General features: G+C 39.9%; 1 protein-coding gene across 15 annotated transcripts in view; it reads right to left on the bottom strand.

The window, feature by feature from the left end:
• LOC140483855 (contactin-4-like) overlaps nucleotides 1-19,696 on the bottom strand; it is a 2,466,301-nt gene that overhangs the window by 935,549 nt on the left and 1,511,056 nt on the right. For all 15 annotated transcript variants that reach the window (XM_072582595.1, XM_072582599.1, XM_072582606.1 and 12 more), the window contains one exon: nucleotides 17,054-17,229. In XM_072582595.1, coding sequence (XP_072438696.1) covers nucleotides 17,054-17,229 — 176 coding nt within the window. The remainder of the gene's footprint in view (nucleotides 1-17,053; nucleotides 17,230-19,696) is intronic.

Here is a 19,696-nt window from a genome sequence, read left to right on the forward strand (position 1 = left end):
ACCTCATGTAACAAGCCCTTCCTCCCAGGACTATTCTTGTGAATCTTCTCTGGACCCTTTCCAAAGCCAGCACATCCTTCCTTAGATATATTCAGAAAATTCCAAAGGCAGTCTGACTAGAGCCTTACATAACCTCAGCAGTTCATCTCTGCTCCGGTATCCTAGCTCTCTTGTAATGAATGCAAACATTACATTTGTCTTCCGAACTGTCAATTGAACCTGCACATTAACAGTAACAGAATCTTGAACTATTCTTTCTGGTTCGTTTGTGCTTCAGATTTCTGAAGTCTTTCCCCCTTTAGAAAATAGTCAATGTCTGTCTTCTCACTTCCAAAATACATAATCTCATGCTTTCCCCACACTATATTCCATCTGCCGCTTATTTACCCACTCTTCTCCCCTTTCCAAGACCTTCTGCAGCTGCCCCGCTTCAAAAACTGTGAGTCCCTCCCAGCTAGCTTTGTGTCATCTGCAAACTTAGCAGCACCGTCTGTTCCTTTGTCCAGATTGTTTGTGTATAACGTGAATAGTTGTTGTCCCAACACTGACCCCTGTGGAACTCCACGAGTCACCTGCTGCCCATTTGAAAAAAAACCCTTGATCCCCATTCTCCTTGGCTTTTTGCCAGTCAGCCAACCCTGTATCCATGCCAACCCTGTAACCATGTCAGTGCCTTACCTAAAAGCATGGGCTCTTATCTTATTAAGCAATCTCATGTCGCATCTTGTCGAAGGCCTTCTGGAAATCCAAATAGATCATGTCCACAGGCTCTCTGTTGTCTAACTTGTTTGTTACCTCCTCAAAGGTTTCTAACAGGTTTGCCAGGCATGACCATCCCTTGATGAAGCTGTGCCGACTCAGCTCTAGTTTACGATATACTTCCAAATTCTCTGCAATCTCATCATCGATGGACTCTAAAACCTTACCCATAACCGAGGTCAGGCTAACCGGCCCATAATCTCCTGTCTTCGGATTCTTTCTCTTCTTAAACAAGGATGTTAGGGTGGGATTTTTCCAGTCCTTTGGGACCCCCCCTGACTTCTGTGATTCTAGAAAGATCACCAGCAATGCCTCCACAATCTCTTCAGCTTCTCCTTCAAAACTTGGGGATGGAGTCCTTCTGGTCCAGAAGATTTGTCCACCTTCAGACCTATCAGCTTTCTCAGCACCTTGTCCTTAGTGATGGCAACTACACTTGCCTCTGCCCACAATGCTCTTGGACATTGTTCAGGGGCTGGGAAAATTCTCCGGAATTCTAACCTTTTATCTCATTTGATTCAAAAATATCACTAATTCTCTTCTGGGTCAAAGATAAGCTAAATTAACTTCTTTCAACATGAATTTAAATGCATCTTTCGAGTTGCATGAAATGCTTGATTTGTGTGACACAATAATCTATCATGTTTAAGCATGTCCATTTGGTCTTGACAGCATTTTTGTGTAATTTATCGAATTAATGGAATATATTACCAAGAAAATGTAAAAATAAGAACGTATTGTCTCGATTTGTCAACTGATCTCACTTGAACTTCACAGCGAGTACACACGTTCACAAAGTGATTAGCACAGCCGCCTCACAGTGCCAGAGACAAGGGTTCAATTCCTGCCTCAGGCGACTGACTGTGGAGTTTGCACATTCTCCCTGTGTCTGCGTGGGTTTCCTCCGGGTGCTCTGGTTTCCTCCCGCAGGCCAGGTGAATTGGCCATGCTAAATTGCCCGTAGTGTTAGATGAAGGGGTAAATGTAGGGTCTGGGTGGGTTGCGGGTCGGTGTGGACTTGTTGGGCCGAAGGGCCTGTTTCCACACTGTAAGTAATCTAGACACTATGATCTATTATTTTTGGATTTCATTTTGTCAATCACGTTTGACACAATTTTGGAAGTTACCAATCCACTCCTGGGAGATACAAGCCTGCTATACAAAATTGGCTGAAATTTGAAAAGAATCGGCACAAATTAGGTCAATCACTCAGAAAGACCATTGGATTGCTGCTGTAGAGAATGAAAATCTTCTCCAAACGTAGCAAGAATTTATTGTCTGAAACTTTAGGTCGAACAGACTTGTAATTGTCACTCTGAACCCCTTGGAAACTTCAGTGGATAGTGTTTAACAGTGCGTTAGGTGCAAGAATGGAAAACAAAATGTATTATTCATTACTTACTCTGACACACAGCAACCCTCACAAAGAAAATTACAAGGAGAACACCCAACAACAAAAGTATCCCCAGACAGCAAATCAGGTATGGAATACTTCCAAAGTTTTGAGTCACTGTGGTTACATGATCATAAATAAGAGTCAAGAGTATATTTAAAACAAATACAACCAATAGAATTTGTTTGTTTAATTTGAGATTACATTCAAATAGAAGTTCATTCAGGTCATTCCAATGTTAACAGCACAGCTTTCATGTGCATGAGGAGTTATGGCTCAAGGACAAAGTACAGTAAGTATAGTTAAAAATCGCACAACACCAGGTTATAGTCCAACAGGTTGAGATTAGATTAGATTACTTACAGTGTGGAAAAGGCCCTTCGGCCCAACAAGTCCACACCGACCCACCGAAGGGCAACCCACCCAGACCCATTCCCCTACATTTATCCCCGCACCTAACACTACGGGCAATTTAGCATGGCCAATTCACCTGACCCGCACATTTTTGGACTGTGGGAGGAAACCGGAGCACCCAGAGGAAACCCACGCAGACACGGGGAGAATGTGCAAACTCCACACAGTCAGTCGCCTGAGGCGGGAATTGAACCCAGGTCTCTGGCGCTGTGAGGCAACAGTGCTAACCACTGTGCCACCGTGCCGCCCACTAAGTTTACTTGGAAGCACTAGCTTATGGAGCGCTGCTCCTTCATCAGGTGGTTGTGGTGTATTGATCATAAGACACAGAATTTATAGCAAAAGATTACAGTGTGTGTGTGTGTGTGTGTGTGTGTGTATGTATGAGAGAGCGTTTGTATGAGTGTGTGAGTGCTTGTGTGTGTGTGTGTGTGTGTGTGTGTGTGTGTGTGTGTGTGTGTGAGTGAGAGAGAGAGAGAAAGAGAGACAGAGACAGAAAGGGCGGGAGAATAAGAGAGCAAGGGAAGAGTGTAATGGGGTCACCTGTAGTGTGACATGAACCCAAGATTCCAGTTGAGGCCACCTTCATGAGTACCATCCTCCAAGGCAGACTTCGGAATAGGCAACAACGCGAAGTGGCCGAGCAGAGACTGATAACTAAGTTCAGTACCCTCGAGGATGACCTCAACTGGGACCTTGGGTTAATGTCACACCTCAGGTAACTACACTGCACAAGATACTCTCTCTCACACAAAAACACACACACACAGACACACACATATCTGTGACAGAAACTGAAGACAATGGTGCATGTGTCATCCTACATCCCCGATTTCTCACAAAGGGGCAGCTTTACATATTCTTCACCTCCACTTCAACAGGATGTGAGCGAGAGAATTTTTTGTCATTGTTATTCTGATCAGATACAAGTTTACTTCAACTAATTCTTACTGACACATCTCGCCCCAAAGGCATTATACTGACCGCAATACCATGCATAAATTCATGTTTTTTCATGCATTATGCTGACACATTTTACTAATCAGTTCATGTATAAATCTCTAAAGATGATGGGGAAGGATTTTTTTTAACCACGATACCAAATACATATGATAACAGGAGTGAGGTGCAGGCAGTAAATGGATATTCCCTGCAGCTCAGCACTTTGCTGTAAAGTCAACTGGCTTTATCAAAAACTGGCAGCTAAGATTCATAGAAAGAGATATGGCTGGGAGGAACAGGAAGATAAACATTTGCAAGCAACAAGCAAAATGTGCTGCCAATAAGCTAGGAGATCACTGTCAGAGCTCTCACATTCTCCTGATCCAACAGAAACCTTTAGAGTAAAAGAAAAGTACTCAGGCAGCTCCCTGAATAGCATTGTGGGCACAATTTGTAGAGGTTCCTTGTGTTTACACAAGCATGTAATTGCTTGTAGAAACCTATCGTCTGCCACAGAACAAGTGGCAAGTTCATGGCTATGTTTAAGATCCCTCTGAGCAGAGAAAACTGGGGCTCCCTGACTCCCACTGCCATGTAATGCTTCCAGATGAACAAATTCTTACTTCAAACCTGAAGGTGCGATTTAACAGCAGCTTTCTAGTCTGCCAAAAGTGGCTAAGGATTACCTGCAGCACTGCACTTAACCAACTCACCAGAGAATTCAACTGGAAATCATCAAAAGCTACCAGCAGCCAATCAGTGCAGAAGCACTGGAAATAGATCCTTCTTTTAAAAACAAATGAATTGTTCATGGGATGAAGGCACCACTGGCTATTCAGCAATTATTGCCAGTCTCTAGCTGCTCTTTAGAAGGTGATGGAACACTGCCTGCTTGAACTGCTCAAGTCCTTGCAATGTCGGCTCATCCAGAATGCTGTTAGGGAGGTAGATACAAGTTATTGCTCCTGTAGCAGTGAGGGAACAGTGGTACATCTCCAAGTGAGGATGGTTTCTGGCTTGGAGGTGAAGTTGCAAGTGATGGTACTCTCAAACAACTTGCATCACTGTCCTTCTCGGTGGTATAAGTTTGGAATGTGAAGCGTTAAGGAGCATTAGCAAGTTACTGCAGTGACTTGTGAAGTGGTGCGTGCTGCTGCTACTCTGCATCAGTCGTGGGCAGAGTGGATATTGAAGGTGTTAGATGGAGTGCAGATCAACAGTTACTTCGTCCTAGACAGTGCCAAGCTTCTTGAGTTTTGTTGGAGATGCACTCATCCAGGAATTTGCAGAGTATTCCACCACAGTCCTTACTTTTGCCCTGTAAATCATGGATAGGCTTCATGGAGACAGAAGTTAGTCAACACAGAATTCCTAGCCTCACCTGCTCTTGCAGCCACACTGTTTAATAACTGGCTGGCCCAGTTCAAAAAGCCTTGACAAATACAGTTCACTTCCACAGTCTCGTCAGGAGTGCAAAATATTCAGAGTTTGGGCGAACAGAGGCAAGGATTTGGGTTTGAAGCAAAGATGAGGGGAATGTAATATTAAGCATTGGGGGCTGGGGGATGTGAATATTCGAGTTGTTGGGATTTTGTGCTTTCGTTATGAAATGCATACTCCACAAAATCCCCGCCGTAGGGAAGGAGCTGGTTAGAGCAGACTGGGACCAGTGACCAACACCAAATTGTAAATATGTTTGGTATATATTGCATCAATTTAGTTTTGGACAATCCCAGAGTAAATAAGTTCTGCAAATGTTACAAGCATTGTGAGGGTATCTCCCTATCATAGGTCACAGGCTTTCCTGCTTCCAAGTCTTGCTCAGGGTTCTCAATCGTCACATTCATTCTAACATGTATTGCAACTGGGACTGGAGGAATGCATGAGTAATCAGACCCCTCTGTTTCATAACTTAAATAAGTGGGCAAAACCTTGCAGATAAAACATGGGGAATTGTGAGATTATGCACAGTGACAGGAAGAATAGAGGAGATACAGGAGGAGGATTTGGGAGCTTTTGTCCTCAAATCACAAAAAGCTAGCGTCCAAGTTCAGTGGGTAATAGGGAAGACAGGTAGAATGTTGACCTTTACTTCAAAGGGATGGAGTATACAAGTAGGGAGACCTTTTTGCCAAAGTTCTCCAAGGCAGTAGTCAGATCACAGCTGGAGTACTGTCAATAGTTTTGGTTCCTTATCAAAAGAAGGTAGCCCTGATAAGGTACACTAGGTTAATATGAGGTATGGAGGGATTATCTTATGGAGGTTGAGTAGATTGGGCCTGTACTCATTGCAATATAGAAGAATGACGGTGATCAGATTGAAACTGCAAAATTCCTAAGGGACTGGACAGGGTAGATGGAGAATGGGTGTTTCTCCTTGTGGGAGAGTCAGGAACCAAGGAACATAGTCTTGGAATAAGAGGTCATATATTTAAGAAAGAGAGGAGGAGAATTTTTTTTTCTCTGAGGGCAATGAACCTGTTGAATTCTTTACCATAGAGGGCCATTGAGGCTGGGTTATTCAGTGTATTCAAGGCTGGGATAGGCAGATATTTCATTTCTCAGGGAATCAAAGTTTATGGGAAAAGATAGCAAAGTGAAGTTGAGTATTTGCAGATAAGCCATGATCTCATTGATTGGTGAATAGGCTGAATGGCCTACTTTTGCTGATATGTTTTATGGTCTTATAATTCACAATTAGTATAAATATGTTGATTTCATCACCAAAACTGTGTAACATTTCTGGCACGACAATCCAGAATAACAGACTTTCACCAGATTTCTTAATGAATCAAAAATAATTTACTTACTGTAAAATATAAGTCATTCCCAGTGACCTCTGGAAGAGAATATCCACAACGGGTGCAGGGTTTTAAAATCCCTGTTTAATTTTAGTTAGTTACATTACAAAGCATTTAAAATTAGAGGTTTTCAATAGGATTTATTGAATCGTCTCACTCCATGGTTTGTTACTGAACTAAACAGCCTGTAGATTTCTGATTTATTCCAGATATGTACAGAGCTAATTGATGTCAGACAGGCCTGGCCTGGTGTTTTGAAACTGACACCAGTGCTCCTAGGATAGTCAAAAGACAGGGGGAAGAATCAAAAACTTCCACTGTTCGTGTCATATGAGTCCTCCTGGCATATATGGAGTTTGGTTGATACAGATTAACCAAATTAAGTGCGATACACCCTCACCACATTGTCTCTCACAATGTCTGAACTCATTTACAAAACAGACTACTGGAAAGGGTATTGGATAGTTTGTCAAAACTTAGCTGTTTCAAGGAGGTGAACGAGGGCAGCATTGTATTTGCAGTTTAACGATTTACACAGATGTAATCAGAAACCTCAAAGTCAATAATTGTTGAAAAACAGGACAGACTTGATAACCTGAAAACAAATATTGTGACATTGCTCTGTAGCTGACAGTGAGTCCGAAAAGATGTGAACAGGAGTTGTTCAATTTGTTGCGACTTTGATGATCAGCATGTCAATGAGATAGAGTAAGAAGGTCTTTCTGTAGTCAGCCAATAAAGGGTGCAAGTGATCCCTTGGTTTAGGTGGGTGGGGGAGGGGGGATGTGTGGCAAGATCATGGAGCTTGAGTGCATTACAAAACCTCAGTGGTACATCCAGGAAAATGGGAAACCAGGGACAATTATTCAGAACTACTGCATCCCATTCATCCAAATAGCTTTTGGAATGACCCTCACTTTGCATAAGATCCCTTATCTTACGCAAATAGGACTCATCCTCCTCATGTTTAATGTTAGAAACTAAAGAAATACTTTTTTTTGTGAAAGATCGTCAAGGTGGGCAACGTATTCTACGGACAAATCTTTCTGCTGTCAGAGGGCAAGGTTCAATATGTAACCAACGTGTCTGATTTTGAATGCAACCAATTCATTGCTAAAGAACTCAGGCTTGGTAATTTCACACATGCTGGGAAAAGAACACTAATTCCTGTTGTTTTTGCTGTAATAAATATAACTTGACATTTCTCAAAATGCCACTCAGGATTTATTTGATATTTCCGTTCAAGCACATCACTTACATTTAAAACTGCAAAATGGAAGTATTTGAAAATTTATTTCAATTATCTAACTATGAGACTACTTCTCACTTACAAAATCAGTCACATATAGTAATGACTGTGGTTTGTAACCTGATGCTTTCCTCACCTACGCTACATTTTTGAATAATGCAATTAATATTGTTGCATGTTTTGCATTGTAGTGACAGTTCAGCAAATGCTTTCTGCTTTAAGCACATGACCTATTTGCATCAGTTGAGCAGAACAAATCAGGAATAAAACCAGCAGGATTAAAGCAACAGCAAAATATTCCAGATGCCGGGAATCAGAAATATGATGAAAAAAATTATGAAAATACTCAGTTGGACTCTGTGGACAGAGAGACAGAGTAAAATGAGCCTTATTTTCTGAGGACTGGCAATCTCAAACACATGGTCATTTGGTACTTTTTGTTTTTATGACATTTCTCAGAGGAATTTAAGATCAAGTCTCCATCAGTTATGCAGATCTGTATTTCAATTCCAAAAATTATTTTGAATCCCAGAACTGTCACAGGGTTGGTGGGGTTAGGGTGGCTGATTCCAGCAAGGCGCAGGGTTGGGGGCGGAGGGGTGGTGGGGAATGAGGATGATGAGTTAAGATGGTTCCAGTGTATGACACTGAGAACAGGGAGCCAGGCGTTAGAGTGGGCCGAGGGAGGGGTGGGATGGTGAGGTCGGGGAGGTCACATTCCATTGGAGTGCAAGCAGAAGAGAGAAGAAATAGGGTTAGATCTGCAGTGGAGGAGAAGCAGGGGTATGGGGGTGCCTGGTGAATGGGTTGGCTATGGGCAGGGGTGTGGTAGTTGGCTGTGGGTGAGGGTAGGGGGATGATATGCTCAGGTCCTGGATTGGTGTGTCAATACATGGTTTGGGGATCATAAGTGTCTGGGGCAGGCTGAACTGGTGGCGTGAGAGGCCATTGTCTGTAAGGGTACGTTTAATGGTCTAATTCCTGATGCACTATGTATCACTTCACTTCATTCGAACTGTCAAAAGTTTCTGCTTTAAATTGAATGCTCTAGTTGGGGACCAATTTCCCAGCAGAATCTTCAAATTCCTAGGCAATTCCTTCAGACTGTGCTACAATGGAGATTTCTCAAGGTTCCCAGCACAATTCCTATCCACCCTGGAATAATGACTTTCTGGCCAATGAAACATTGGCCCCAAGGTTTCAGATCCATGATCCCATCAACCTGAAACATTGAGCTGAATTTCATGTGGACCACCTTGAAAGGACACTCAGCATTACGTGTGGGAGGCGCAGCACATTTCCTTCCTGGGAAAACTTTCTACAATTAAAGTGGAAACGGTTCCATGGGGCAAAATTCACTTAATCATGGCTAGATATTAGTTAGGTTCATTACTAACCCCATTGACAATTATCCCAGAGACAATTAAAAGATAATAGCAGCTCAAGGATTACAAGCCAGTGACGTAACTTCCCTGTACCGGTGGCTGGGTGAGGTTGCTCTTTCAAAGCACTTAACTGAGGAACCCGTCATGAAGATGGGGTGGGGTGATCTCTGTAGATCACCCATTACCTTGCCTACAAATCCTCCAGCTTATTCTCTCCCACAGCCCCATCTCTCTCATCTGTGACACGAGACCCTCAGCAGCCGAATCTCTCCCAGGATTCATTACTGGAAGCATTTACCTCTCCGAGTCATACTCCTGTAAGTGAGAGTTTCTGGCTTTCGATTGATCGACAGCTGTCAGGGACAGGATTTCTGTCTCCAGGATTCTGAACCTTAGGAAAAGCCTGACACTGACCAGTCAACATAATCAGGACCTAATCCCAACTCTCTGGATGGAATGGGGATTTCAAATTGACTCGAGTTGATGGGCTGAACCTGTGTCAATTACAATAACAATCCTTGCATCCTTAATCTTTGTTTTCTCTCCACAGTTGCTTCGTACTCTAATCATTTTCTGTTATTTCGGCAGGAATAAAAATCAATTTGAATTAAATACAGTGATAGTTGATTTTCTATCTGGTTCTTAATTGAAAGTGCTACAGGTAAAGAAAATCATATTTATTGTAAGTGGAGTGCAAGGTGGAAAGTGAGAAAGACATGAAAATTAAGTAGCTTAATGGAGTTTGATGTCAATTACAATAGCTGCACTCTTAACTAATATGCATAAATGAATATTTTGGAAGTTTTTATTGTCAATAATTTCAAATTTTATTCAATGTAGTTTTGATGCAATCTCCCAATTTGAATAATAAGCTTAAAGAAATAACATACCATAATGCCTCACATAAATCAATAGCATTTCAAACCCCATGGCTTGTACAAAGAGTTGACTGCATTGTTCAAACAGAACTCTTGGTGGCTTGATTCAAGCCTGAAACACAGCAGCAAATTTATTTTTCCACAATCCAACATTACAATGCTACACAAAATAAACAGGACTAAAACCTGTCAAGGAAGTTTACAAATTTCACTTATCAGCCTCATTTCAGATCCCATTTTCCCAAAACACACGAAGAGACTGACAAAGTAACCGATAATTACGTCCAATTTCAAAACCAATTCTAACGTTCAGACAAACTGTCCAATGATATTCCTGGCACTATTTCAGAGGTTCTGCAGAATACCTTGTAAAATCTTTTCTTTCTTTATATTTAGAATGGAACTGAGAGACAAAGGATGGACTCCATTTTACGAGCATGAGATAGAAACTTATAGGAACAATTTTAACTAAACCCCTTTCAATCATACATCAAAACTGAACTGCTCACTTTGTGAATTTGTTTAGAGCCTGTCTTTGAGTGGATTTTTTTGTTATTGTTACCTTATGATGATGAAACTGATGGAAGACTGCTAACTTGCAGGAAACCGACCATTGATGGCCTTACAGTGTATCCTTTACCAGATCTGGGCCTTTTAAGCTCTGCTTCAGACTACACGACATTGTATGGTTGCATAACTGAGGAATGACTGAAGCAACAGTAAAGGTACTAGCAGTGGGTGGTGCATGAATACTGCTATTCTAAGAGAGACCGAGACAAGAAGTAAACACTGCTAACTCTCTTGGTGTGACTCATTGCACATGGCTGGTTTGCACCACAACAAACAAGAAACTCGTGATTTCACTTGGAGCTTCCAATGCAGCATTCACATGTTTGGTGGCTTCCATCTTTTTGAAATAGAAGCTGAGACATCAACCTTAGAAGCTCCATTATAAATGAATCAAAAAATGCTGTCCTTGAGCTGACCACCATTTCTACCCTTCAACAGATGAATCCCAAACTCTACATGAAGGCTCATGTTTAGGAGCTTGACTCCTCAATGTTCCTTGATGGTGACATGTGATTGTCTTGCAGAGCTGCCAGTACATCACCATTCATATAACTGCATCTCCCTCTTTATCTGAGTGAGGTCAAATGTAGCTGTCACTCTTTATTGTAAGGCTTCAATGACTGGCCAAGTGGCAGTTTTGGGGATATGAAGCAGCAAGGGAACAGTTAGATTGAGGGAAAAGGAGATGCGGTGAAAAGCAGGAAATCCATGATTGTATTATCTGCAGTTTGTACGCTATGCCAGAAAGCAGGAAAAGTGCAAATGGGAAGTTAAGAAGGGGGAGGAAGTCAGAAACATGTCATCCTGTATGCTATCGGAACACAGATTTGGCAGCCTCATTCACTCCAGCTCCATAATACGGAGAACAATCTCCTCTGGAAAGCTTAATTGATGTAGTCATACTTGTCCTAATTCATGACAGCCCCATCTTATCAGAGAATCCCTTTCAAAAGAGGGAGAATGTCAGTGAGTTTGCTGTGGTATGATTGAGTGATGAGTCCACAGTAGCTGAACAGCTGGTGGTACACAAAAGCACCAAGAGATGGGTTGAGAAGGTAGCATTGTTATGGGAGAGGTCAAGGAGCAGTCACTGAGCGTTGCCCAAAATCCTGATTTCTTGACATTGCAAATGGGTATGTGATAGGGTGATGCACTGAGCAGCGTACAAGATTGTTGGTGCACCAAGTAGGAAATATTGCATCAAGAGATACTCATTGACCTTGAACATCTGTGAAATGTCATTGGCCTTCTTCTGGTATGAGTGCCAATTCAAGAAACTGACCTGGTTTAATTCTCTTCTCAGGGTTTAACTCAGGGAACAGGGCCTCCTGATGTAAGGACATGGCAGTCTGCCATTCTTTTAACTCCTGTGGAAATGCCTCCAGCACCATATTGGAAACACTCTTTTTTTGCCAGTTGCTCCATTTTCTGCATTTTTACTTGCAACCAATTCTTTAATAGACAGTCTGTACAAAAAGACCAGCTCTGTAAAGTGCCATGAATGCTCTGTCCAAAGAGGCTTCTGAACAAAGAGTGCAGCTTCCCTTAAAGATGGACAAGCTGCTATTGGAAGGTACACATGGATGTGTCTCAGTTGAGTCTTCAGCCAGACAATGTGTTCCCAGTTAGGCAACACATTAGAATTATTTAGTTGAGGAGACCTCAATGGGATCATGCTGGACTTTCTAAGCATTGTGATTCCCAATTTTAGAGGAAGGACCTTGTTAATTTTTTTCTTCATTTCTTCAGTGCAAGGTAGTCATAATTTAGAATCATAAGTTTTGGACGGCACAACTTCAAACATACTTAAGAACACAGAGAAATTGTCATGAGGTTTAACCAGGATCATAGGATTGAAGGAATAAAGCCACAAAGCGACAGGGCAGCAGAGCCCATGAAAAACAAGAGGAACAATCTCCTTGGCACCACCACAACTGCACTCTCCGTGCCCAGGGCCCTTCAAAAACATTCAATCTTTTTAAAGGGTGATCTCACTGTGTCAGACTGTGAGAGAGTGGAACAGGAGTTCAGTCTATTCCCAAGGTGCTAAAATCTTACAGCTGTTTCCAGCAATAAATTGCCTGAATAGTGCAATCAACATTAGCGACATGAAGCAGACTTCTCAAAGCAGTTTACTTTCCATTCCTATTCAGACACATACCAGAAGACTAGTGACAGTTTCAGAACTGAACTATTTTCAGACCAGCTGAAGCAGCTGTCCATGACTATTCAGTTTGTGTCCTTGCCATTCTGAAAAAAAAACTCTTGAGCAGTTGTCTATTTCTGCATGTGCTAAAGTTAAAAAGTCCAAAAAGAGATCTTTCCACCAGATAACATCGTAACAGTTGAGCTCCAAGCAACTTTTCTGCAGAGACCCAGATTACTGAGTGTATTCCTAAAGATGGTACCCACATGTAAATATGAATATTTAGGAACAGACTAGATTCCCTACAGTGTGGAAACAGGCCCTTGAGCCCAACCAGTCCACACCACCCTCTGAAGAGTCACTCACCTGACTCATTTTCCTCTGACTAATGCACCTAACACTATGGGCAATTTAGCATGGCCAATTCACCTGGCCTGTGGGAGGAAACTGGAGCAAACTCACACAGACACGGGGAAAATGTGCAAACTCCACACAGACAGTCGCCTGAGGCTGAAGTCAAACCTGGGACCCTGGTGCTGTAAAGCAGCAGTGTTAACTACTGAGCCACTCAGCTGCCCCAGAATAGAGCAATAGATCAGGGACCATATTCAGGAAAATCTGAGAGACAAACCTTTCCTTGTGTAAGGTGAAAAATAGCTTGAAATAATTTTCATCCCAATGGCCTTCTGTTCAGAGATTTAACAGTATATTTCAATAACACGTCAATGTTTGATCACTGCTCTCAGCCTTTTGAATAAGCTGTGTCATTGTGGTGATGTGTTCAAAACATATATACATCTTTTGTGGTTGGAGCCAGACCAACAAAGCACCTTTTAGAACTTCACAGTAGGTATGTTTTCTTTGGAGGTGGATTGGTGAGAAAGTACAATTTCCTAGCGTGCAATCAGTAGCAATGACTAAATGCTTGGTGCATTTCAATAGACAAGCCAATCACTTCGGGATGAATCTCTCTACACTGTGGAAAATTGTACTGTACAGCAGCCTTGTGCTTCTGGTACTGAACGAGCAACACAGAAATACCAGAATATCATCCTAGCATAGAAAGTTACAACATTACTAAGCTAAATAATGCAATAACTAATGACTGACCAGTGGAAAGCAAACATCAAAGTCTTCAGGCCGGAGTCCTTCATCAGGAAAGCCTGATGAAGAGTTCCAGCCCGAAATGTCGATTTGCCTGCTCCTCGGATGCTGCCTGACCTGCTGTGCTTTTCCAGCAACACCCTCTCAACATAAATATCACTTCACCAATGCTGACCATATTGCAAAACCCACGTTGATGTTAAGAAGAATCTTAAAAACTATTCTACCAGAAAGACATAAGAACAAAAGCAACCAAAGAAGGTGTAGGCAATTTGTCTCTTTCATGTTTTCTGCCACTCAAAATAATTATGACTTTTCTCTGCCTTAATTTCACTTCCTGTACTACCCTTAATTCCTTTGGTATCCAAAAATGTATCAGTCGTTTTTTGAATATATCCAAACATCCCAGAGGGTAGTGGATGCTCAAAGATCTGCATTATGCTGAGGTCAATTGACTGTGCAGTGGCATCAATCAAATTTCAAGCAATCATGATTATAACATTTGCAGAAGTCAACAGATGCAATTTTCTCCAATTATAAAATAACCTTAAAATACATTTAAGCATATTCTTTAGTTCAGTAATTATATCTATTGTACCATGTGCACAATACCACTTTGAGAAAGCCATTTATCCAGAATGCTCTCAGACGTGTCATAAACTTTAAACAAGTTGTGCTTAGAAATATTTCAAATCATATGTAATAACTGAGGGTTGATAGTGTGGTGCTGGAAAAGCACAGCCGGTCAGGCAGCATCTGAGGAGCAGGAGAATTGATGTTTCAGGCAAAAGACCTAAATGAGGGTCCATCAAAGAACAGTTTGACTTTAAATCAACCAAACTAATGCTAAAGGCAGTAAGCAGAAAGAAACACAGAATTTATCCAATAATCAATTGATATGAAACAATTACAAAACTGTTAACATCTCTTTCCATCCTACACTTTAACTCTTCATTATAATGATGCCAATTGAAATCTCACAAAGACAAACTTCTACTGAATTAAAAAAATAATGTCATGAAATTCAAATGTAGCAGAAGAGTGGAAAATAGTCAGAAAGTCAAACTTTGCCAAGAAAATTTCAAATTCTTCCAGTTTTCGAACACTTTACCTCATACTTTTCAGTCTTTTGATCTTTGTTTAAAGACCACTTTATGCAACCACCTATCTCGAGTGCAGTCTATCTGCATTATCCAATTGAAATGCAGCTTCAGAGTACAACTTGATTTGAAGAATATTTTTGTTAAACTGAATATTTCCTGATTGATTTTATTCTAAATCTCGTGTTTCGGAATGTTAGTTGACCGTTAACCAAATGCACAAACAGCCATCAGCTGGTCCAGGAACGCCAACCTGAGTGCATCTTCAAGTGGTCACATTATCAATGAATTTCTAAGCCACTATATTCTAAATCCCATTTATGTTTAGCTTCCAGAAACAAACTTCAAAAATCAGATATTGTTTTTACAGAAAGGAACAAGGAGGATTTAGAATAAAATCAATCCTCCTTGTTCCTTTCTGTAAAAACAAAATCTGATTTTTGAAGTTTGTTTCTGGAAGCTAAACATAAATGGTATCTAGAATATAGTGGTTTAGAAATTTATTGATAATGTGACCACTTAAAGATGCACTCAGGTTGGCGTTCCTGGACCAGCTGATGGCTGTTTGTGCATTCGGTTAAAGGTCAACTAACAAGGAAGAAGAGGCTTTTCCAAAACAATTATCAGACTAATAAGAGGTGATGTCTACCGCAGTTACCAACATGGGTAGCTATGCTCTATGGAAATATCTGAGATGTCTTGAATAGATTCACCAAGTCTTAGTTACTGATATCTGGAAGGGAAGATGCTCACATGAAGCTTACAGCAGAAGATAGGGTCAATGCTGACAATCAGAATAAAAAATTTAATTACATTCTGTATGAAGTACATGATTGTCTCTTGTGAGACATCAGACTCAAGCGTAAATACACATTATTCATGTTAGAACAACAACAACCAAACTGCTTAGTTTTTCTCAGGAACAATTCTTTTCTCCAGATTGGTGGAGATTATATTGTCATCAGTTTACCCTTCCAGACAAGTCTTTATAAAACAATTATGTCACTTTGTATTCAGTTCCCTTCTCAGGAAAACTCTGACTGCTTCACAGGGCAGAAGAAGATTGAGAACATGAAGGACAAAAAAAAAGACATCATAATGTTAAAAAGTCCTTTCTTTAAAAAAAAGCTTATCTACATTCTACTACTTTCTCATTTATTTTTGATGATTTTAAATGCAAATTGTATCAAGTATTTTAACAGTTTTCAGCAATATTAGTAAATTTAGTGATACTTTAATGCATTTTAACAATCCAGTTCATTGCCAATATCACTGAAAATCTTGACCATGTTAAATCTGCTTATTAATAAAAATGTTCATAACTGTTTCAAGAATTCAAAATTCCAAATATCCTTCGATGTTTTCATAAATTCCACTCAAGCCAAGGTTAACCCATAACTGTACATCCCAAAACCTTTGAAAATGTTTGATGGCTTTCTTTGAAATGTATTAACACAAACATTATTGCCAACATGTAGGCATTAGAAGAAATTCTCCCCTTGTTTTCCAATGCCCCATGGACATTTAATTGTCGCAGTATTCAGAACCTTAAATGTATGCTTGCCCTTTACATTAATAAAGCTTGAGAAATGATCTTGCCAAATTTATCAATGTTTATCATTTCACATTTTGTCCATAACTTTTTTTTTATTAATGTGGAACATCCTGAACAAAGCAGGCCTAAAATGTACACAGCCTCTGAATAAGAGGAAACACATTTATGAGTGCAGAAGTGTGCAAGATATAAGTATGCAAAAGTGCAGAACTTAAAACCTTTCTCTTTCTTTTGAAAAGTGAATTATAGCATTTACAAGTACACTAAAATACTGTCTCTGACATTTAGGCAATAGATGTTATAGTTTCATCAGCAAACAGAAATACAGCAAGAATTGCTTCCCAAAATCCTCATGTTGGCTTTTTAACCCAAAGACAGCTGTTTATTGAATCTAACTAGATCCTCAGGAAATTAGCTCATTGACAAGTGCAGAAGATGGGGCTTTCAATATGTAAAATCATATTTTCTTACAGATTAGGGCAAGAGATCTAATATGAAACATCTCCTGTATTTCAGCTGGAAATGACTTCATAAGAATGCATAATGTACTTAATCTTCTTGTTCACCCTTGACACATACTACAACATCAAAGGTGTCATGAGACAGAAAGTTGAAAGTGAATGATGCTGTAATTTTCCAATACATGCTGATAGGCAGTCAAGATTCCTTTGTAATGTTGCAAGCATGGAAAAATAATGCCAAAACTTTTCATTAAAAAATGCAAGATTAATTTTGAAAATTGCTCATTGCAACTTACATGCAAATTCAAGCTTGGCTGCTTTGCTCACAATTGTGCCAAACAAATTTGTTGCGAAGCATTGGTAGGTTCCATAATCCTGGGTTCTAACTGGGTTATTGATAACGAGGTTGCCACCAATCAAACTGTAGCGATAACTGAGGCTGAAGTCAATGTCTGTGCCATTTCTTTGCCATCTATGACAAAAAAAATAAGAAATATTTGAATTGTGTTGCCACAAATCTCAATGTATTTCAATACTTGGATGCACATAAAAGAATAATAGTACTTTTGAACATTGTTAAGGAAAGACAGTTAACTGCAGAAGGGAGGAAAAATTAAATTACTTAATGCAAAACTATTACATTTATGTGTTTGAGTTTTCAATTTGGAAAGAAAGGTTTATTTCCTGTTTTGTTTTTGAGTTCTCACTCCAACTGCTTAACTTAACATTGAGTCTGCTTTCTAGTCACTGATGATTAGCTTTCAAAGTGAATCCTGCAACAAAAATAAAAGTCAAGTGTTTTTCAATTGCACATTATTTGGCACAAGCGAGATGTTCTGTTGAACAATCCCTTCCAAGCACAAGATTGAATCAATGCCAGCAAATTCAAAAACTTCCTGACTTCTGGGCATATTACATTCACTACTTCCAAACAATTAGCTCCTGCCAGTTCCTTGCCATCACTTTGACTCGAAGGTATGAGAAACACAAATCTTCCCTGCTTGTTTCTTTTTGTAATAATTTTCTCAAATATATGAAAATATGTGCTACACATTGCAATTAGCAACTGTATTGGTGCATATTAAATTGGTATTGTTCAATTTTATTTTCATAGCTAGCAAACCATTTTCTAAACAAACATATCACACACACAGGAGGAAACCTCCAAACAAAATAACTTTAGCTCATTCAATTCTTAACAGGCATTTAAAACACCATCATACCAACATAGTTGAATTTTAGGTCCCTCCATGGCACAAAACTGAAAGTCAGGAAGTTAACATTTCATAGCTTATTTTGTAATTTTGCACTTGGAATACAAGTTAGTCTATTCCAAAACACAAATGAGTTTTAGCTGGCAACATCTCCAAAGTTGCTGAAGTCGCTACTTTTGGATTGCCAAGAAGTCTTGTACAAACTGCCCTTTGTATGGTTGTAATATTCATTTACACCGTTATAAAGCAAGCTATATTTTCTGATCCTAATTTAGTAGAGTGGTAGTTCATCCTAAGTCCATACTCAACTACTGGTTGAGGAAATTACCCAGTGGACTGAGCCATTCAACTCGACCAGTTACTATTCTCTGATAGTACAAATCCTTTATACCACACGTAATACAGTTTATTCCAGATTTCATTTGCAATACATGTATAATGATCCTGGACAAGGTAAATTTTTGGTTTGATCTTGTGAGGTAGCAGTAACATTTCGTTTAAAGATAGTGAAGTTTGAACGATCAAGTACTTCATTAAAATAATAAAACCATAGGATTCTGTGACTTTAATAAAGCAAAATAATTCTTGAACAATAAACTGAGAAAAGCAAAACAATCTAGAAGCAACATACATTCACTTCATACATTCATCTGCCCTCTGCAATAAGCACCTTTACACCTTCCAGCTTTTTTTAAACATTTGTGAGATTGAGGAGCCAATAGTTCCCTCTTGCAGTCTCCATGGCAATGTCCTCTGAACTTTGTCAGAATTAACATTTCTAACCAATCAGCTCTTAATTTTCCTCTTTGGTGTGAATTGTTGTGGAATTTGAAATGTAGTACTTTTAAGATCTGACTAGATAGTGCAAGGCAAGAAACGTCAACACCGTGTCCATCTTGTCAGCAACGTTCAAATTCAAGGAAATACGTAGTTGAATCATAAAGAGAGAAGTTTAAAGTTTCATAAGGATACTGCCAGATATGGTAAGCTGCCGTTTTAAGAAGAGATCTGGTAGAGTGAATACTTCCAATCAAGTTAAGAGATCTAATTACACACCGCTGGAGCAGGTGAGACTTGAACCAGAGTCATGGAGTTGTTCAGCACGGATCCAACTCATTCATGCCCATCAAATATCCTCATCTAACTTAGTCCCATTTGCCAGGACTTGGCCCATATCCCTCTAAACCCTTCCTATTCATAAACCCATCCAGATGCCTTTTTACTTGTTGTAATTGTACCAGCCTCCACTACTTCTTCTGGCAGCTCATTCCATACACACACAACCCTGTGAAAAAGTTGCCCTTTATGTCTCTTTTATGTTTTTTCTCTCTCACCCTAAACCTATGCCCACTAGTTCTGGATTCCCCCATGAATGATTGATGTAAATAGCAGTGGTGAAGAATAGACCACTCTAAATCACATAAATGAGAGATGGTATACAGGATGCAACTTATTGAATAATAGAAATCGGCATAAATTACATTGATTGGTTCGAGTTTGAATTTGCTCCTATCAGGAGGCAGAAACATCATATTTTTCCTCATTCAAACCATGTGCGGGCCTGTTTCTTCTCCACTCTCAGTCTATGACATCATCAGATTGGGTGGGGCTTAGTGCAGCTTCAATCAGAACCGATATCTCGCACTATATTTTATCAAATATTATTCCCCATTGTCAGCATTTACACTTGCAAATGTTTAACCATATATACATTTAGTTAACCAT

The sequence above is a fragment of the Chiloscyllium punctatum genome, chromosome 12, assembly GCF_047496795.1.
Source record: "Chiloscyllium punctatum isolate Juve2018m chromosome 12, sChiPun1.3, whole genome shotgun sequence".
Lineage (NCBI taxonomy): Eukaryota > Metazoa > Chordata > Chondrichthyes > Orectolobiformes > Hemiscylliidae > Chiloscyllium > Chiloscyllium punctatum.